Source organism: Podarcis erhardii (assembly GCF_964252035.2).
Source record: "Podarcis erhardii genome assembly, chromosome: 7".
NCBI classification, from domain to species: domain Eukaryota; kingdom Metazoa; phylum Chordata; class Lepidosauria; order Squamata; family Lacertidae; genus Podarcis; species Podarcis erhardii.
In genome coordinates, this window is record NC_138511.1 from 67,487,375 (window position 1) to 67,509,309 (window position 21,935).

The 21,935-nt window shown below is 45.3% G+C and overlaps 1 protein-coding gene across 1 annotated transcript in view; it reads right to left on the bottom strand.

The window, feature by feature from the left end:
* Nucleotides 1-8,533: 8,533 nt before the first annotated feature.
* Nucleotides 8,534-21,935, bottom strand: part of SLC9A1 (solute carrier family 9 member A1) — a 69,952-nt gene continuing 56,550 nt past the window's right edge. The window contains exons 6-11 of the mRNA XM_081871499.1: nucleotides 18,765-18,835; nucleotides 18,213-18,386; nucleotides 17,208-17,322; nucleotides 15,494-15,595; nucleotides 15,105-15,177; nucleotides 8,534-12,472 (exon numbers count right to left, since the gene is read on the bottom strand). Of these exons, the coding sequence (XP_081727625.1) occupies nucleotides 12,144-12,472; nucleotides 15,105-15,177; nucleotides 15,494-15,595; nucleotides 17,208-17,322; nucleotides 18,213-18,386; nucleotides 18,765-18,835 (864 nt within the window). The 3' untranslated portion in view covers nucleotides 8,534-12,143. The remainder of the gene's footprint in view (nucleotides 12,473-15,104; nucleotides 15,178-15,493; nucleotides 15,596-17,207; nucleotides 17,323-18,212; nucleotides 18,387-18,764; nucleotides 18,836-21,935) is intronic.

The window sequence follows — 21,935 nt, forward strand, 5'->3', positions numbered from 1 at the left end:
AGCGCTGTGCTGAAAACTTTTTGTTCGTTTCTTCACCAAACCATTCTCCATCAATTGGGGGGGGGGCGGGGATTGCACTCATAATAATCAAAGTTGAGAGGGAAAGATGGTGAAATTTTCAATGGCAGAGTACAGGATTTTAAAAAGTGTGCCTGCAGGTCCTGCTATCCATCTGCTTGCTATCAGAAAATTCACTTAACCACACCCAAAGATTTATGCCCAACCTTGCCATATGCACCATGGATTCACTCATCCAAACAACCCATTTCCTTACTTCCTTGTTTGTTTGTGCTTTGTTTTGGCGGCAGCCATTTTGGGGGAAACCATGGTGAGAGGGAGTGAGCTTGGACACATCTGGGAGCAGTAGAGTTCATACAAATGAGCTTTCTACGTTGTCTAGCAAAGGGATTATATGTGCCATGCCAAACCTGTTTTCCAACCCCACCGTTTTCTAACTCTAGTAAGCTTCGCTCCAATAACAGGCATCCTTGCTGGTGTGAACAAAAAGCACCAGAACTACTCGCCCCTATGTTACAGCTCGCTACACAACTGGCTGGGTGCTTATCGGTTTTGTGTGGCCTAGTTCAGGGCAATGAGTGCCAAGCAAATGGGCCAGAACTCTTCAGAAACACCAAGGTGAAAGGGAGGCAGAGCAGTCCCCGTGTGTCGTCCTAACCTCCACGGAAATATGGAGCTTCCAATCAGGGAGTGCTGGACTGTGTGCATTTATGCAATAGAATTTCCCTGTACAGTGGTACCTCGGGTTAAATACTTAATTTGTTCCGGAGGTCCGTTCTTATCCTGAAACTGTTCTTAACCTGAAGCACCACTTTAGCTAATGGGACCTCCTGCTGCTGCCATGCCGCCGGAGCACGATTCCTGTTCTCATCCTGAAGCAAAGTTCTTAACCTGAAGCACTATTTCTGGGTTAGCAGAGTCTGTAACCTGAAGCGTATGTAACCTGAAGCGTATGTAACCTGAGGTACCACTATATCTTTGGAAGTCCCTTGGCCTTGATCTGAGCCAAAGTCTGCAAATGACTCTTATCATGCTTCCTCATTGCGATGCAAAGGGAAGCCATCGCAAAGAGGTGGTGGTGAGCTTAATTACTAAATGCTTCTAAAGCAAGAAAATTGCAGCATCAATCAGAAAGCCTTGCTTTGTGCAGGGCAGGGCACAGCGGCAGGACTGGCTGGCTGGCTGTGAAGCTAATTGCTGGACCCGGCTTACGCAATATATATATATTTATTGACACCACCAACAGACTTCCTGCTTTGCTAGCAAGATGTGGTCCAGCCAGTTGCCATTCATCAACCCATCTAGGAGGCCAACCATTGAATGCGACCCAACTCTGTGCAGATTCCAGGGCTTCCCTCTCCCTCGGCCCCACCTGAAAAACAAGTGAGTCAGGGCACCTTCAAAAGGAAGGCGGGGCAAGGGAGATAAGGGAAGCAGCAGGCACGGGGACTACAAAAACAAAACAAAACAGGGAACACCCCCTGCAAAGGGGATATAAATGAACTGGAGGAACTGGACACATTGCAAGGAGAGGAATTAAGAACTGGAAGGGCACTTGGAATCTGACAAAGGGACAATGTGCATGAACTGGAAAAATTAAATGCAGCTCCCTTCCATGATTGGTTGGAAGATATGTACAAACTCACTACACATGAACAAGTTGCATACAAATGTAGACTTGCCATGGACAAATTTAGTGATAGTTGGAATTCATTTTTATAAATACAGTAATAAGCTAAGGTCTGGTTAACTATAATGACAATTTTTTGAAAGGTATACAAGTTTTTGGTGCCTCCCCCATTCTGTTTTGTTTTTACATGTGTGTTGCTTCTTTCTTCTTTGCATATTATCTTACTGTGCACTGGTAATTATGTACTTTTTATCCTTCAATAAAATAATAATAATAATAATAATAATAATAATAATAATAATAATAATAATAGAAGAAGAAAAAGAACTGGAAGGGTACTTGCTGTCAAACACCCGACTAAATTCCACAGTGATTTACTTTATTGCACTGCAATTATACCCACTGCTGAAGTCTGTGAAAATTATTTACTATCCAGTGCAGAAGTAATAAGGGTTGTGTGAAATGCCCTCCAATTTTGATATTAATCTCAAAATCAGCACATTCCACACAGCTGAACAAATGTCTAGAAATGACGCCTCGGCAATCATCCATATTGTTTCAGTGATGCACAGCACTGCTTTGACCCCCTGGCAATGGTTTCTTCTGAGCACCATTTTGATTTCTCTTCTTTGCCCTTAATGCTCTTGGACTTACTTGCCTGCCCTGCTCTTCAGCCTGGTTGGCTAGCAATGATCCGTTCTATTATATTTGCAAGTGCTCACGTCGTCACTGTATTGGATGTAGCTTTGTAGATGGGATGCTGCTGGCGAAACTCGGAGGTTGCCACAGCCAATAAGATTAAACACCAACAAAGGCCAACAAGGTTGGGGACTTTGAGAGTAAAAAAAGACAAATGGCACTGGGAACAGCATGGAAACGATTTAAGCGGGCTTATGAATGCCATAAATTGCTGAAAAAGAAAGGCAGTGTTCATTACAAAACAAGGCAAGTCGTTTAGATTTTACCCTTAGAGTAACCAGCAGTGGTGACATGCAAATTTTGGAGGGGGCTGTGGAGTGATGTAGAGAGTCATTGCTTCTGTGAGATGTGGCCTCTGTCACATCTGTGATGCAGCGAACTTGAAGCAAAGTCTGCCCTCTCAATGGGGGCGATTGTGGGTCCGTGGCTCAGTGGTACAGCATCAGCTTTGAGTGTTAAAGGTCCCAGGTTCTATCCCTAGGTCCAGAAATTGTGGAAAAAAACTCCACCACCAGCAGTAACTGGGAGCCCATCAGAAATTGCCCAGTGGATTGCACCCCACCTCCTCTATATCATAGAGGCAGGAGTGGCATGGTCTGTCTCTGCTCCCAAGGTGAAATGGGAACTGCCCCCAACTTGGCAGCCCCAAAGCTCTTTATGGCCCACCTTTTTAGGTTGAATAGTGAACTGAATGTCATTTCCTTCTTGCCAGTGCCCCTCTCTCTGGTTGCTTAAAAACGAAAAAACCTTGCTAGCACTGCATGCCAATGGAGCTTTATTAAGTACAAACCCCAAAATTTGGGAGACTGTGCCATTCAGGCAAATTTACAAAGCCCCTCCTAAACGCCTGTGTTAGTTAGAAGACTTTTATCTGTTATAAAAAAAACTCAATGAAAAGTACTTTAAAGAAAAAAACACTCCATATTTGAAACTATAGACTAGCAAGTTCTGTTTCTCGAAAGGACAGGGGTATTGACCAGGTTTGACGTGTTACTTATTGTGATTTTTACGGGGCAAGGCAAGACATTGGGTTTGTGCTCCAAAATGGTGCAAATGGAGTCAATCGATGCTGCCAACTACAGTGCCATTAAGTAGGATCCCAGGTTTTAGTATCAATTCCTCATTTTTGGAGTGGGGTTTGTGGTGCAGAAGGGTTTGAAATTCTTGCCAAAGTTTGGGACCGGTTTGGAGTGAATTGGACAATACTGGGTTTGGCAGGGATACCCGTGGCCCCTAGCCTGAGTATCAGTTACTCAGTTTGGGGAGTGGTACAAAACATGGGGTTTGCAGTACAAAACTATTGCAAAAGTTTGGCACCAGTTCGGAGTAAATCAGACAATGCTGCATTTGGGGGTGTTAACTATGAACCCCAGTTTGAGAAACAATTGCTCAGTTGGGGGGTGGTACAATACACAGGGTTCTCAGTACAAAACAGCACAAAATGAGTAAAATTATTTGGCACCAGTTGAGGAAATCCCAAATTTTGGGGTTTATACTTAACAAAGCTCCTGAATGGGGTGAGGGGAGAGTCTAGTCTTTGAGAAACTGGTAATCAAATTTCTCTCAAAGAAGACCACACTGCAGTTCTAACTTCTGTAAAGAGTTTATCACACTATAGATGTTAATGAGCGAAGCCAGGATGTCTATGCTATCGTCTCCAGCAACTGTTTTATGAATGGCTGCTGTTAATAAGGTGATTATCACTGTCTGTTGTCTATGCATTTCATTTTCCTCTGTCCTCACTGTTTACAATCCTCCCCTCCCTGGCAACATCTATATAACACATCATGCACATAACAACATAGATTGTAGTATATGAAAGCTTACAGCCACCATTAAGGATGAGCTAATCTGTCAATTTCACTTATTTCAGTTATAAGTTAAGTTCTCCATGTTAGTTTGTGCATGTTTTCTATAAAGCCCTCAAGGAAAATTCATCAGTATCTTAGTGCAAATTTCTTCTCATCTACACATTTTTGTGTGCCATCTTCCACAATACAGTGGTACTTTGGTACACGAATAGCTTGGCTTCCGAACAAATCAGCTCCTGAACACCGCAAACCCGGAAGTGTTCTGGTTTGTGAACGTTTTCCGGAAGTCAAACATCCAATGCAGCTTCCGATTGAGTGCAGGAAGCTCCTACAGCCAATCAGAAGCCTCCCTTTGGTTTTCAAACGGTTTCGGGAGTTGAACGGACTCCTGGAATGGATTAAGTTCAAGAACCAAGGTACCACTGTATCTGTATAGTGCATTTTTGCATGTTCTTTTCACCAATATATGCACATTCTAAACAGGTGCGTGCATTCTTGTATATGTTTCTTTGCTGCAGAACTGCATTGCTAAATTTGGAGAAGTGTGAATATCAAAGGATGGCTCTCTTTTAGTTTTCACGTTGTTTCATAAAGGGATTGTGAACTAGATTGAATCTCTCACACAGCTCTCCCTACACACAGCTCTCTGTACCACACCCTTCAGCATCCACCACCTGAGGCAGCTGCCTCTTTCTGTTTAACGGTAGCACCAGCCCTGCACCAGTCCCACAACTCCCCGATAAATGATGGCAGCCCCCAGACACAGATACTGTTTCCTGTTCCCACTAGGTAGGTTTATTGAGGGGTCTAACCAGAGGGCACTGTGCTGAGAAATAATCAATGCCTCACCATTGTAGCCTAGGATTATGCTAATGCTGGGCCTGGCAGCAAGGGATGTCAAATTTTAATAGCCCCTTACACCAAAAACTCCCTGCGTGTAGAAACTTAGCACATCTCGATTCCCCACAACCTTTCTCCTTGACATGCTAGCTTTCCACATGCAAGGCACTTCCAAGATAAGAGAAGCATTCAAAACAATTGCCAGCCGGCGTTGCTAAGTGGTGCTGTCCCAGGGCAACTGTGGTGTGTGTTTTTCCTTAATACGTATTTGAATTGGCTTTCATGTGCTGCTGTCTGTAGCTGTTCTTTAGCCCTTGAACGGCAACCTGGAAAGGCTTAACAGCACTCTGCACTGGTGAGTCATCTGCTGACAGCAGCAAAGTCAGCCCTAAACACAGGTTTGAGGACAAGGCAGATTCAGAGTTTGTCACCACAGATCTCAGAATGGGGAGCACATGGGAATCATGAACAGCACCTGTGAGCTCTCTCACACAGGATCAGAAAGAGCCCACAGACCACTTCTTTTCATTTCACTTTCCCTCCTTCACCATTTCATTAAATATTAATTTTCTTTTTGTTTCTAGCTACATTTTTTTTAAAACAGCTTCTTTTCATTGAACTGAAGTGTGATTTTTGTTCTGTAATATTTTGTCATTTCTATGGTTTTCTGCCTGAGAGATGGAGATTTCCACTGTCTCAGCCACAAATATGGATTGTCTGGACCTTATATTTTTGTTTTACCCTTAGAACACGTAACATTGTGTTACAGAGGATCTTCCATTATTGTTGTTGTTTTTTAAAAAAACACACAAATAAACATGAGATTTAGTGGGGTATATAAAATTCAGCATCAGACCCTCCCTGTGATCTTAGGCTGAAGTAATAATAAAAATAGCAGTAATACTGACAACAGAAAAATCAGCAGAGCTCTTTTTTCTCCCACAGTGCCTTTCCCAACATGGTGTCCTCCAGATGTTTTGGACTATTGATCCCATCAGCCCCAGTCAGCACAGCCAATGGTTAAGGATGATAGAAGTTGTAGTCCAACCATATCTGGGCTGCACAACCATGTTAGTGAAGGCTGGACGGGGACATTGTGTTGAGTGTGTTTGTGGAAATTGTGACCAGCACCCACAAATGCTACATCTAGAGCATTAGGTGGGGGGAAATGTTGTTCAGGAGCCATCGTTTTTCTGTAGTAATTTGCTGTTGTCTCTGAAGAAAGAGCAAAGGCAGAGCAAACACAATCTGACATTTCACCACTTTAGATCGAACATCAATGCATTGTTCAGATATCTATACACTGCATAAATTCCTATTTTAAAAAGAACCCAGAATTTCCCAACAATTTTGAGAATTGCCTTATGCAATTCCAGTCTCAGCCACTGCTTCCCATCCACCTGTTGCTTCCTGAGCTACCCCGTCAAAACACACACTTCCAAACAGAAGATTAATATTGCAGAAACATTTTACGGAATAACCTGGCAAAGTTAGAAGCAGTCCGGGGCACTACAGCCTGTTTTCTTTAATCCCCCGAGTCATGCTCCACAGTTGATGCTAGCAAAAGGCACTGAGAGTTGGGCGTGCCAACACAGCTTGCCCCCTCCCCTGGCATAGTTCCTTTGCCAGGGCCAACCAAAGCATTCTTGGTCCCGAAACTTGGCCTGGAACCAGTCTGAAATGGATCCAGATCATTAATTTCATCCAGAAGTGCCTCAACCTGTTCAGCTTATTTTCCTGGGAAAGCTTAATGTCTTGAGTAAGAAATGGAGCTTTGCTGATCACTTCTTATATTCTGAATGTATGGAAATTGCAGTCATCTCATATACCAGAAACAAAGAGCTAAAGATGGATTGTCTACACTACCACTAGACAAAATCATGGAGCACAAGGCTACCAATAACGACTAGGCAAGGCGAGTACATGTAACTTGCAGGGTCAAATGCCTCAGAATTACCAGTTACTGGGGAACAGCAGTGAGAAAGGTGCTGTTGCTTGTGGGCTTCCCATAGGTATCTGGTTGGCCACTGTGGAAAACAGGATGCTGGGCCTTTTGTCTGATTAAACAACACTCTTCTTAAATATCACTTGCTGGGGTAACATTTGGAGGAGGATGGTTGCCCCCTAGTGGTCCAGTGATTTGTGGCACTTTCCCTAAGCGTGTTGCAGCTACACGGTTAACAAATCTACAGTTCCCAGGATTTTTGAGGAGAAGCCATCGCTGATCGAGGTGGCATGACAATGCAGGTGGGACTTCTCTTTCACTTGCATCACCATCATCATCTATTCCGCCTGGCTTTCAATTTGAATTTAGCCTGATCTTTTATTCCCCTTCCTTCCCTCCCCCTCCCGTTTTTATTAAGGTTACCCGCTCTGGGATCCCACAGCTAATTCTCCCCTGGCCTCCTTGCTGGCCCAAATAAGACTAATTTAGCCAGCTGGCCCTGGTGATCATCTAATGTTTATTGGATGGATTTTCCCCTAAATTGATTTTTGAACTTTGAATTTGTTTTTTTACTTCTTTTTTAAAAAAATTATTAAAGATTTTCTTGTTTTACAGAAGTATGTGTAATGTCTCTCATATTTTTTTCCATGTAACATTTTTACAAATCAGTTTCATTTGTTGAGACATTGGGGGGGGGGAGAACTTTGAATTTGTTATTCACGCTTTTATACTGTATTTTATGCTGGTTTTTTTTGTTGTTGTTGTATCACAATTACCGGTAAGTGTTTTAAATTTGTTGTTAGCCGTCCTGAGCCCAGTTTTCTGAACCGGGAAGGGTGGGGTATAAATAAAAAATTATCATCATCATCATCATCTCTTCCTCCCCCCTCTCCCATTCCTTCCTTCCTTTTCTTTGGACAGCGATGTGGCTGTTTGAAGCACTCAAGCCCTACCGCTCTTGCTAATTTGCCTCTCCCTTCATTGCCTCCCTGCTCCTGCCAAGCCCTGCTCCCAGGGGGCCATTCTCACTTTGGCGCAACATGCAAAGGTCGGTGTCCAGTGGCCAAACAGCACAAGTGACCCTCTCCTTCATGGATCGACCTTTTCAGAGTAAGGAGAGAGTTTCTGCCTCCATTTAAAGCACTATTACACTACTTTAAACAGCCATGGCTTTCCCCCAAAGAATCATGGGAGATGTCAGTTGTTAAGCATGCTGAGAGTTGTTAGGAGACCTCTGTTCCTCTCACAGAGCGACAATTCCCAACGAGGTTTAACAACCGATCCCCCTTTCTAGGGGGCTATGGGAATTATAGTTCTGTGTGGGGAACAGGGGTCTGCCAACAACTCCTAGCACCCCAACAAACTGCAGTTCTCAGGATTATTTGGGGGTTAAAAGTTAATGACTGTTAAAAGTGGCCTAAGAGTGCTTTAAATGTATGGTGATGATGTGCTCCAAGTCTCCAAAAAATCATCAAAAAATAGCTAACCTTTCCTATCAGTGTGTGTGTGTGTGTGTGTGTGTGTGTGTGATGTTTAAAAAACAAAACAGAGCACATAAGATAGTGGTAGGGAGAAATCAGTACAGGCCACTAAAAATTAAAACATTCATTTATTAGAATATTTATGTAAAAAGACTCTCTTTACACTTCTTTTTTTTATATACAATAGTTGTTTTTTCATTGCTTTATCAGCTCCTGCTGGAGAGAGAACATTTGTACATGAAAGCACATACAGGCTACTGCGGTCTACTGATCTCTGCTCAGCCTGAAGCAGAGCGCTATGTCAAGGCCCAGGTTAGGTCGAGAGTACAGAGCCGTGTGGTGGGAGTGGGGGCGAGACGGATGAGCCCCCTTCTGCCGCTCTTCCCCCCTCTTACCTGTGCCGCTTGCAGCTCTTCCCCTCTTGTGTGTTTGTTGTGGGGGGGAGCATGCTGGAGAAAGGAGAGGGTGTTGCTATTTGGGTGGGAGAAAAGATGGACAGGTTTGCACAGAGAGCTATTAACAGGCCTAGTCTAGCCGTCCTGGCTGGAGCCAGGATGCACCAGACAGAGCGAGCGGCAAATCACAACACCATTTTTATTTTATTTTTGCGCAGGCAGACACTGTATGGCTAAAAAGGCACAGCACAGGGGGCAGAAAATTAAAATGCCCCCTTCAGGATGGGGTGGGATGGGGGTGAGGAACTAAGAACTACTGGAAGGGGGGGAACAGGAGGCACCAGCATGGCTCTGTAAAGGGCACACTTCTTGAAAGAAGATTTGATAACAGAATTGCAATATCCAGAACTGGTGTCTAAAGTGCAGAAACTCATTCTACTCTCTACCTTAGTCTTATCACCACCACCAACACACCCATCCTCAGAAAAGGGGGGGGGGGGACAAAACACAATTAGCTCAGACTGGGCAGATATAGATCACTTCAGTGAGGGAGGAACCTAACACACAGGATTGCCCCCACCCCCCAAACCTGGTGCCCTCCAGACATCCCACAAGCCCTGTGGGAGACGAAGACACAAATATCTGGAGGGAGCCAGAAAGGCTGCCCTCTTGTCCTCCAGATATTAGACTACAATTCCCATCATCCCAGGCTGTTGGGCATGTTGGCAGATGTTGATGGGAGCTGTAGTCAAGCAACCTGTGGAGGGCCATAGGGTCCCAAACCCCCTGGTATAGAGTGGAAAGCAACCTCACTGAATTCCTTTCTTTTTCTTTGGGGGTAAGCAATGGGGAATCCCTGCAATGCCTTCACAGGAAAGCCATCTTTGGCTAAAGGCCAACTCTACAAAGTGAGCAGAGCACTCTTTGATGAAGCTCGTCATTTGAGAATGCAGGGCAGGGGTGCAGCTGAAAGACTCCCATATACCCACCTATCTATAAATACCCAGCATATTGGAAACAACCATCTCAGAGCAAAAATTATAACCCGCATTCAGATTCCCCCCCCCCCTTCACATGTGAGAACATTCAATCATGCCCCTTCCTCCACCTGCCGCTTTGAAGAGGCACCGTCTCAGCCATGTGATTTGCTTGCTCTGTAGGCAACACTTTGTCTTTGTGAACCCCCATCAGGGGGATGGAGGGGATTTCCTGGAACTTTCAGACATGAAAGCCTTGCTATTATTTGCAAGGTTGGATTTATTCCCGGTTGTAGAATAGTTGTGGCGCTCCACCATAATACATAATTTGGTGGTCAGGGATGGAGACATGAGTTTTATAGGCTAGGATAATGAGGGGCTAGATTTTTGGAAACCAGAAGTAAGGTAACTGAAAGAGGCACTGGGAGCAGCTCTGGGGTAGCCAATGTGGGTGCCCTCCAAAATGGCGGACTCCAACTCCCATCGGCCCCGCCAGCATGGCCAATGGTCAGGAGTGATAAAAGCTGTAGTCCAAAACATATGGAGGGCACCAAGTTGGGAACAACTGGCCTAGCACCATCTATCAGAGGAGGATGCCCACTGCAGAGTGAAGGATGGAGGGAGAGCAGAGTCTAGCAGGCAGATGAGGGAAAACAGAGCTGAGAGGAGCTCGTCAGAGGGCGATGGGTCATAAACCAGTTAAAGGATGCCCCTGTTGAGATAGTTCTCTCTGGAAGGAGAAGCAGCTGGCTCCTCTGCAGCTGATATTGCTAAAAGGTAACGCCCAAACCCAGCTACCTATTAGAGTTCATGCTCTCAAGTTTATAGGCAGAAAAAAAAGGCTATTAAAGCTTTTCACAGAAGCAGCCAATCTGATATCTTCCAGACATTTTGGACTACAATTCCCATCAGCTCCAGCCTGCATTGGTTGTGGCTGATGGGAAACTGCATACCCAAAGCATCTGCAAGGCACCAGGTTGGCAAAGGACAAGGGGAACAGCCCTCTGCGCAGGCACCCTAAGTCCCCTTTGTAGAATAATTTGACGCCTTTTAAAGAAACAGATACCCTGTGCCGTTGTTTTTTTAAGGTTAAAATAAACCAGCAATTATATATGTACAGCCATGTATTCATCTTTGGTCAACAAAATGCTCTTTGTGTGTGTGTTTTTAAAAGGTAATTTGGATTATAAGATGAGAAAGTGGGTAACTCCAGGAAAAGAGGGGAAGGTATGCTGGAGAATTTTAGACAGGTGACGGCATGTGATCAGTCCCTGCTGTCGGAGCTCACTTACCGCTCAGGTTCTAGGAGCAAACAGCTTAGTTACACTTAACAGACTTGTGAAACAAAAAGAAACCAGGTGACTCTGAAATTTGGAACGTCCAAAAGGCTAGAATAATTTTCTTATGGCTTCATGGGATTTTAAAAGAAATCCACAAACTCTTTATGATTGGAATGCTTTGTTAACCCAACCAACCACCTGGTGCAGAAAACTGGTGTCAGAAAAATGGCACACTCCTTCCAAGCCAGAAGTGCTCTAAAATAAAATTTAAAAAATCACGCCTGGTTTAAAGCACGCCTGGCTCAGTGTTTTCTTTCAAGAGTCCTCTTTAGCAGAGAAGCTACTGCCAACGCCATCTCTAGAAGACGACAAGCAAAATATACAGAAAAAAATGAAGAGAAGTGCAGCTGGTGATTTAAAGCCATACTCGAATCCCACAGAGTTCCAGCTTCACCATTGGCCCACAGGAATGCCGGGGACCGGCTTGGGGTGACACAGCACGCCACCCCGCCCCAGACTGTGCTATACCTGATACAAGATGCACTTCCTCGTCTTCTCCAGTGTGTTTGGAAAGGAAAATCAGAGCAGCAACAAAGCAAGAAGGAGAAAAGAGAGGGCTCTCTAAAGTGCAAATGAACAAGAGGTTTTAGGTGCCTAAGCAAAAGCAGTCTCTTGGCGCTAAGGGGAAAGGTAGCAGTGGGGCAAAGCATGCCACCTTACCCATCCCAGAGGAAGGGATGCTCCTCTTAATGCAGAAAAGGGGATGAGCAGGGCTCTGGCATTTTTCAGGACAAGGGATTTTGGTCACCCACTATGCCTGCCGCTTTCCTTAGCAAAACAGCCAAGCTGGCATAAGATGTGCATTCCATCTGGGTTATTATTTCTCACCTCCTAGTAAAGCTTCCAAAATGAAGAGCACAAAGAGAGAGAGAGGGTGGGGGGAGAGAGAGAGGAAGAGGGAGAGAGAGAGAGGAAGAGGAGAAAGCAACTGAGAAAAGCCCAAGGTATGTGTGTGTTTGCAGGAAGCTCCCCCTACTGGTCAGGTCTAGAAGTGCATGGGGAGGAGCTCACTGGCCTTTGGGGATGAAGGGTTCCCCCTCGTCAGGATCGGGCCTAGGCCCAGGGTCACTCAAGCATCGCATTATCCGCTGGTTACTGGGGCTGTCGCCAGTTCCAGGGGTGAAGACGTCATCTGTGCCTGGAGAGGAAGGTTCTTTGGCCCGCATTACCAGCCCCTGCTCATCCTCGTCTTCCTCTGGGGATGGTGGGAGGCGGCTCATTCCCTTCAGCGCCTCGTTCACCAAGTCAACAGATTCTGGAGACTGCGGGGACGCAGGGTCAATGGTGATGATAGGGAGGTTCTCAGAGTCCGGCTTGGGGTCATAAGCTAGAGGGTCTGGAGAGGGAAAGGAAAGATCATGTTGGAGGTCAACAGCAGGGATCATTCTGTTGTAACTTAAGGGTTAATTCTGTTGCCAAGAAGCCAGCTAACCAAGAGGGGCTGGAGCTGTTGCTTAGCATCCAATCAGAGTGGGATGGTCTTTGCTGAGGTAGCACTTATTGTGATTGGCTATGTAATTCTGAGGGAGTTTTCTCCCCTGTATATTTGATTGAATATCTAACCCTTCTATGTACCAGGAAAATTTGGAGGAACACTGAAAAAACTCCTATTCAATATTTTGTCCTTTGGAAAAAAAGACTTTTTAATACAAGGTTTTACTCACTTAAAATGAGTAGTATGAATATGTTCATGTCCCCTCAATCAAGAGCATTAGAGAACAATAATTCATATGTACACTATAAACATATACAACACTCAAATCCTAGATAAATTTCTGCATCTAGGAGCACCTTCGTTGCTTGTGAATTGCTGCTTGGTTTCTTCCGGCAACCTGTTTTAAGCTTAGATATACTAGAAGCAAGTATCCCAAATCTGCTGTCCTTTTGACTGGCACCTCCCTTGACCAGCACATTTTCATATCTCCCTTCAAATGACAGTGACATGTATATTCAAAGTATGCACACTTTGGGGGCTGCAACCCTGTATGTGGTTTCTTGGGATGAAAGCACCTCTAAAGAGTGCATCTTACTTTTGGGTTAATACATAAAAGATTGCTCTGTAAATTTAATAAATATGCCAAATATTACATGCTAAGTTATAAATGCCACATCTCAGCCTGTTAAAGTAGGAAAATAATTGAGGTTTGATAAGAAAGTATTGCATGTATTTAAATCCCTCCTCCAAAAAAAGTTTTCAGGTATTTCTTCACCGTCAAAAATATGCCCCCACAAGACTGCAAAATGTCCCTATATTTTACACTCTATTCCTAAATGAAGCCAGTTAAGAGCCAAGACTGGAGCAGTGAGCAAGTCAATCAAGAGCTGCAACCGCCACTTTGTGGATGGGTAAAGCTGGAACATAAGTAGAGTCCTGGTGGATGAGCCCCAAGGCCCATCTAGTCCAGCATTTGGTACTTACAGTAGCCAACCAGATGTCTGTGGGAAGCCAAGAAGTAGGGCATGAGCACAGTAGCCCCCTGGAGCATTTACATTCATTTTTTGTGCAAACCTGGCAGTTGTCTGAAATGCAGACTCTTGAGTCTCTCAGGACACCGCCAGGGAGTTGCAGAATATGACTAATACAGGAGGACAAACAACTTCACAGTGTCCACGAAGTGATGGGTGACAGGGGCAGAGAGGTAAGAATGGGGGTCCAACCAAGTAGAGGAAACTGCTGGGTTTCATTCTTGGTTTCGGGGGGGGGGGGGAGAGACAGGCTTGTATAGATCACAGCAGGGATGGCTGGGTTTGGTTCCGTTACCTGCTGAGAAGGAGAAGCACCAGTCTTATTTATAGGCAGGGGTCTGATAAAGAAAGAAGAAAGGCACAAGAGAGGAGATCAATCCTTCGCAGAGATCCGTTAGGTACCTCTTGCGGAGACCTGGTGGGCAGGTTCTCCTTTGATCTGAGGGTCTAGCAGAAGGAGGCTGGGGATCAGGAGAAAACATTCACCCAGATCCAACTGGGGTTAGGGACCCTGAAGATTTTTTGCTTCACCCTCAAAGAGTCTGCTGGCTCTCTCTGCTCTCCATCGCTCAGCGCATCCCTTTCCCTGCTCCTCCTGCCTACTGGCAGCATGTGCCACTCTGCATCTTTTGGAAGATCTTCAGCCACCTTGGAGCCTTATGGCACAGGAACCTTGGAGGCTGCTTTATACCATGTTGGAATATTGGTCTATTTCGCTCAATACTGCCTGCTCTGAAAGGCAGCAGCTCTTTGGGAGGAGTCTTTCCTAGCTCCACCTGGAGATGCCAGGGATTGAACCTGGGAATTTCTGGAACCCAAAGCCGTAGCGAAGGCACTTGCGAAAGGCTATTGCTGCAGCTCCACCCTAAGTGGGCGAGCAGCTGCTGGGACCGTGTCTGCCCTGCAAGCCTCTCACAAGGAAAGAATCCAATGCTCAGTGCAGAATTCCGCATTCCAAGATCCTCAGGTTTCTCTCCCTCTCTCTGCAAAATACAAATTGCTTTGTTCCCAAAGGTAGCAGCCTCCCTTTGCTCCAAAATGCATTTAGCCTGGGATGGGGAACCTGTGGCCTCCCGTTGGTGTCAGGCTCCAACTTCCACCAGCCTAAGCCAGCATGGCCAATGGTCTGGGATAGTGGGATGTGTACTCTGGCAACCTGTGAAGTTCCACAGGTTCTCCAACCCTGCATTAAACACACACACATACACCAGAGTTCCTTTGGTACCTCCTGCAGATGGGCCAGGACTATTGGAGTTGCACCATAAGAACAGTCATACTGGATCAGGCCACACACCCATTTAGTCCAGCATCTTGTTCTCACCGTGTGCTATGGACAGCCTGCAAGCAGGGCCATTAAAGCGAAACTTGTGGGGCATGAAGTTAGTGGGGTAACTGAATGCTAACACAGCAGCAGTGCCTTGAAGCTTCCTTCCCAAATGGTCCACCATGCCCCGGTTGCAGATTTCTAATTTCCAGAAATTGCCACAGCCTCCTCCCCTCACCTGAGCCAATGCGCGCCCTTGACATGGTGGGCGAATCAATTTTGTGTGTCGGCACCGTCAGGTAGTTGTTTATCTGGAATCAGAAACACAGCAGCCATTAATTAAAGGGCTCTTCACCTCAGAGACTCCAATGACGTCTCCCCTCTTATCTTCCTCTCTTCAAGATGAACTTAAGAAGAACCTGCTGGATCAGATCAATGGCCAATCTAGTCCAGCATTCTGTTCTCACAGTGGCCAAACAGATGCCCCTGGGAAACCCTTGAGAACAGGATTTCCCCCCTCCTTTGGTTTCCAGCAACTGGTATCTGGAAGCCACTGAAGAGAAGCTCGCACTTTGAACCTCCACCCCAAACTCTCCACCATTACAGCCTTCCTTCCATCCATGGTACCTTCTGTTCCAGCTGTCGAGCCTTCTGCCTCCTCAGCAACATCTGGTTCCAGGCTTCTTCGTAAGGGTCGGCCACCAAGGTGTGTCGATTATATGACCGCAACTAGAACAGAACTCAAAAGAGGTTACATATACACATAGAGAGAGCCCCCCCACCCTCCCGGTTGCCATTTGTGTGAAGACAGTGTGGTTTCTACGGCAGATGTGTGGGGTGGGAAATACAACTAGTACCTGTAAAATGACAACAGTTATTCAAACAGAGGCTATCGACTTTAACCAGAGGTGCCCAAATTCCAGCAAGTTTTGAGCTAAGCCACTCTTCCTCTGAGATTATGAGAAACGAACTCTTTGACCATGACTTGCTCAGTAAAAATGTGTCTATCTCCCAATCGATTGCAATGGAAAACCCAGCTAGATTTCTGTTGCTGTAACATTAGTCTTTTCCATCCAAACAGTATAAAATCTGCAGATATTCAGCCAACATGCCTGAAGAATTTCAGGCAGGGGGTCAGACAAAAGCGTCCCAGCGTTATAGGCAACTGGGAAAAAGTGGACAAACATAATAACCTAATGATTATCTTAACTAAAGAGAGTTTCCCCACTGTGCCAGTTTCACAGCTTTCTCTCTTTCCCCAATTTGTGACTTTTTCGCAAACTGTAGATAGAGCTCTAGCCCATCTCTTCAATGCAAGACAATGCCACCAACACAAAGCAACTAAAAGCGAATAAAACAGCTGGACAAATTTTTGTTTTGCTTTCATTCATTCAAACTACTAATTGTTTTTACTGTACAGAGAAAATAATCTTTTGTTTAGCCATTGTTGCTAACGCATAGGGGTTCACCAACTTTGATTTTGACAATTCCCCACTGTTTGAATCACTATTGTTTTGTTTGAATAGGATCATCCCCTAGGTTTCAGATGTCGATGATCTGGGATCCTCTTTGCCCACAAAATCTGGGGGTGCTGTCATCTCACTTGCAAGAGTGAACATTTATCTTCTCTTACAGACCCAACATGCTGAAGGCTTTGCAATGCCCCTCTTAGCAGACAGGTGGCAGCAGCTGTTCCTTCAGACTTCCCCCTTTCTCAAATGCCTTGTCTACCTTCATAAGGTTGGGCATAGGTGGGCACAGGAAGATGCAACAGGTGTGTCCTCAAAGAGGCCCCTCCTCACGGCTCATTTCTGCTAGGCCCCTGGAGGTGCACAGATCAGGAGCCCCATATGGCATCTGTTTCTGCTGTGCAAGCCTTACCGCTCCCCCCAGTCGAGTGTATCATTGCTCCAGGCACACATGCTCATCTGCCTGATGACTACAGGTTCCATCCTCAGCTTGCAGTCCCATCACTGCCCATCTTTTAGCAGACTGGTCAATTTGCTGCCCCTACCTTTAAGCCAGACAAAGGCCTTTCTACCCTCAGAGTGATGTTCATTTATTGCCTTGTTTATTACGTCAAATTGTTGAACCAAGCTGCAGATTTATCACATTCATCAATGTATCTGGCCAAGTAACAAAGCAAATTTTTGTTTGCTTCGCCAGTTTGCTTGGGTTGCCAGCTGGCTGTAAATGCGGGTCTGGCCTGTAAATATTTTTGATGGACTGCGAGAATCGGAGGGATAGTGAGTGGGGGCCCCTGGAAGAAGGTGCACTGGAAATAGCTCTGACCTACCACAGTTTTCCAGACCAAAGATGCTAACGGGGTCCTCTTTCTTACCCTCTGCCTGGTTTTTTGCAAGTTGGTGCGCAAGATCTTTCGGATTTCCTCCTCTTTGTCCTTCGACAGAGCTGGCAGGATGCGTTCCACAGGCAAAGTTTTTGGATTGATATTTCTGAAAGATTAAGAGAAGGTTAAAAAGCTTCAAAGGTTTGACCTACAAGAGAAAATCAAAATGCTCTATTATTAATCACAATTTATTCATCACTATAAAGCAGGCATCCCCAACCTGCGGCCCTCCAGATGTTTTGGCCCACAACTCCCATGATCCCTGGCTAACAGGAACAGTGGTCAGGGATGATGGGAATTGTAGTCCAAAACATCTGGGGGGCCGAAGGTTGGGGGTGCCTGCTATAAAGCTTATAGAATTAGAGCACATGCTCTGCATGCAGGGGGTCCATGCAGAAGATAGGACTGGGAGAGAACCCTGCCTGAAACCCTGAAGAGCTGCTGCCAGTCAGTGTAGACAATATTGAGCAGGATGGGCCAATGGTCTGACTCAGTATAAGGCAGCTTCCTATGAGGTGGGGAAAGTTTTGTTGTGCAAGCAGAAATCCTTATGCTAACAGAATTAGTGTATAGGCCAGTAATACCAGGGTTTTTTTACAGCAGGATTTTTTAAAGGGTTAGCAAAGTAGCATAGTCGTACCTCGGAAGTTGAACACCCTGCGAGTTTAATGTTTTGGCTCCTGAACGCCGCAAAACCGGAAGTGAGTGTTCCGGTTTGCAAACATTCTTTGGAACCCGAACATCCGATGCAGCTTCTATGGCTTCCAATTGGCTGCAGGAGCTGCCTGCAGCCAATCAGAAGCCTCACCTTGGTTTTTGAACATTTTGGATGTCAAACAGACTTCCAGAACAGATTCCATTTGACTTCCGAGGTACAACTGTATATGTTAAGTGGTTTGAACACTCAAAAGCACTGTGTTTCCTCCAATCAGAGTAAGCCTTTCCCCCTTTAATGAATAAAACAGCCCCACCTCCCTTGCTCTCCATGATACTTACTGCATGGAGACAGTGGAGACGGCAGAGGGGATCTTGCCCATTCCCCCACTCTCCACCAGCTCAATGGCTTGCTTCATCTCCATCTTGTGATAGAAGGCAATCAGCTGGGGCTCCTTCGACCTCTCCCCAGCAATTAGGCACTTCTTCACATATTTCTTGTTGAAGCGATTCAGCCTTTGCAAGGGGATGAGAAAGACAACAACAATGTAAAGCAACAATAAGCATCGCCCACCCTGAAGATTTTGGACAGCAGCTCCTATCATTTCCTGGCAACTGGCCATGTTGGGGGCGATGGGTGTTCAAGTCAAACGACATGGGGTGTGTGGTGTAGCGGCACAGGTTAGCCAGCCTGGGGTTTAGCTCATAAAAAATAGCACCATGTAACTTGCTCAGAGTCCCTGAGATTAAGCCCCCCCCCCCAATGTTAATGTGGCATCTTAGAAAACCGAAACAAAAGTATTCCCAAACGTGATTATTACAAAAATCCAGTTACAATAGTAGACAATAATAATTGTAAGCAACCTTTTTCTCCCCTAGCTCAGTAGCACTTACTTGTCCTTCCAGTGGTGATGGCCATAGTGGCCACAAATGTCCTCAATCCCAGTCAAAAGATGATCCAAGAACTATTTGAAGGAGAGAGGAAAACAAAAAGTATGGATTTTGCCTCATCTACAGGGCACACCTGATCTCTGCAACAGAAGCACAACCTGGTGATGAAGTGATCTCTCCTTGCCAACCTCCCTCCACGCTCCATCCCTTTCATCTGCAGTATTTTGCACCTAGGACAAATGTGACTGTAGTGGCAGCACACACAGAGCTCATGGGTATTGTTTTAGCATGACACGGGCAGCGATGAGGGATGCAGCTCATTAAACGTTTTGGAGGAGAGGATATCATGGTCTGAAGTTAAACAAACCCTGGAAAGATGTATGTGCTTCCTTTCCTGTGCTGCAGCACACATTTAACTAGTTAAAAAGGTGGGGTGGATGCAAACTTCCCATCTGTATAATAAAGGCCAGATATTGCACTATAACTATCAAAAAGGGAATTGCAGCAAGGCTAAAATACAGCTTACTGACTGTGCAGGAATGTTATTTAGCAATTGAACTGGGGTGTGTGTGAGAGAGAGACACACACACACACACAGAGAGAGAGAGAGAGAGAGAGAACCAATGCTACACAGCATGCCATTAGAGCAGGCATAGGCAAACTCGGCCCTCCAGATGTTTTGGGACTACAACTCCCATCATCCCTGGGCCTGTCAGCTAGGGATAATGGGAGTTGTAGTCCCAAAACATCTGGAGGGCTAAGTTTGCCGATGCCTGCATTAGAGTATCATCCCTCAGCCTTTTCAGGCTGGGACTCATTAATCCCAACCTAAAACAAATCAAAACTAAGTTCCATATTTAACATACATGTTCCTCTCTTTCTTCTCTTGGGGTTTTTCTAGTATTTACGCTTCGCACATACTGGTTTAACTGTTGGCCCTTCCCCAAAGGATCTGGGAGTTGTACCGTATTTTTCGCACGATAACACGCACCCGACCATAACATGCACATAGTTTTTAGAGGAGGAAAACAAGAAAAAAAATATTCTAAACGAAACAGTGGATGTATGATTTTTGTGGTTCATGCTGTGGCCACAGACATGTGATCTGACAGTGAGGTTGGGGTAGCCCAATGCAAAAATCCTTAGGATCCATGTGGATCCATGCTTTGTAACCATGTTTTTGCACCACTGCGGCCCCAGGCAACAGTGGGTGCGTGATTTTTTTGGTGCAAGCTGTAGCCATGGAAATGCTATGTGATCTGATGGTGAATTTGGGGTGACCCAGTGCAAAAAAACCTCAGGATCCATGTGGATCCGTGCTTTGTAACCACGTTTTAAGTGGGGAGGGAAGGAAAAGCACTCAAGGGACAAGGAGCACGTGTGGGGTGGGTGGAGAAGGATGCTGTTAATAATGCAGAAGAGGGGTATAAGAGGAGAAGGCTCCTCTCCTCTCCCGCTTTGCTCCTTTAAAGGCTCTGCTTCTCTCCCTCCTCCCGGCTAGCTGAAAAACTTTGCTACTATTTAGCCAGCTGAGTGGGGAGGAGAAGGGGCAGAGAGCCTGATTGCGAAAAACTTTGCTGCTATTTAGCGAGGTGTTCTCTCCCTCCTCCCCGGCTCGCTGAAAAAACAGCTCCGGACTCATGTAAGCGGCTCCTCTCCTCTCCGCTTTGCTCCTTTAAAGCAAGCAGGCTCTCTGTCCCTCTCTCCTCCCCACTCAGCGGCTGTTCTCCCGCTTTGCTGTTTCAAAGCGAGCCAGGGAGGAGGGAAGGAAGGGGAACCATGGATCCTCTGCTCACGACTGCAGCAGATCCCCCCGCCATCCGTAGGCATTCGCTCCATAACACGCACAGACATTTCCCCTTACTTTCTAGGAGGAAAAAAGTGAGTGTTATGGTGCGAAAAATACGGTATTTATTTATTTCATTTTGTTTCATAAAATGTATGTGCTGCTTCATTGGAAACTGCTTTGAGCTTCTTTAATTTTTTTACCAAGAGTACAAAACAATAACACTGTCAGTAAAAACAGTTAAAAGCAACAATTTAAAGAATTAACAAAATAAAACCAGCAATAAACTAAAAATACATTAAAGCAGACATTGACATTCCACGTATCTGATTAGACTCGTCTAAACAAAAATGCTCTTAGCAGGGTCCAAAAAGAGAACAGTGAAGGTGCTTGCCTGACGGCAATAGGGGTTACATGTGCAGGATAGTAGTTAGAGGCCTGTCAAAATTCTTGAACGCAAGTTACAGTTAGTTTCCAGAATTATGGGTGTGGGAGAGAAGGGAGATATGACTGTAAAGATCTAGTATTTTAAAAATTGTTATGCAGACATATTCTCACCCCGCTCGTCCCCCAGTTGCCGCCACCACATTCTTCTTCTACAACTTTTTAAAAAAGCTACTAGTGTGGAAAAGTTACAGTTTATCTGCAAAAGCCTTCCCACTTTCTGTTGGTATATCTAACGGATTTTGAGTATGACAACTTTATCAGATAGGCTGATCCTACGATTAGACAGAGTGAGGCAGTCTCATTGGGAAGCTGATTTTCAAAGGGCAGCAAAGGTTTGTTATTTTGCACTTTTGCTACCAGGGAGAGGAGAGGTGCTTGCTGGATTTTCATATTCAGGTGCTGAATAACTTGACAGGCCTTGGTGCTTGGCGTGGGGCACCAGTTGCTGTTTCACAGGTAGCAAAAAATCTGGCCCTGAATTGCTATTTCTTAGCTTTGGTATGTGGAGATCCTTTTCCCCAGTCAAAGGAACTTATTATTCCAGAAACAAGGGGCAAACCATCACAACTAGACCACTGGAATGCTTTTGCAAATAAACTATAGCATTTCCTCAGCATCTTGCAAATTTTATTCTTTTGGGGTGTGAGTGGTTTAGAATTGGTACTGCCACCTTTCCCCCTGCCACTGGTGAGATCCATCTTAGGTGTGACCCACGTGGTCCTGACCCACTAGCAGGAAATAACTGAATTTGAGGACATGGGTTACATGAAGTGCCTTGATCAGCTGCTAGGTGGCACCAGCAAGCTATACCAACCAGTGCTTTGTTGAATTAAGCTATGGGAAATCTTTGAGACAAGAAATACTGGGTGATTTTAGGTGACATATTTCAGCTTCCAATAAATCTTTTTGTGTGTGTGTTTTTTTAAGTTACATGTTATTTT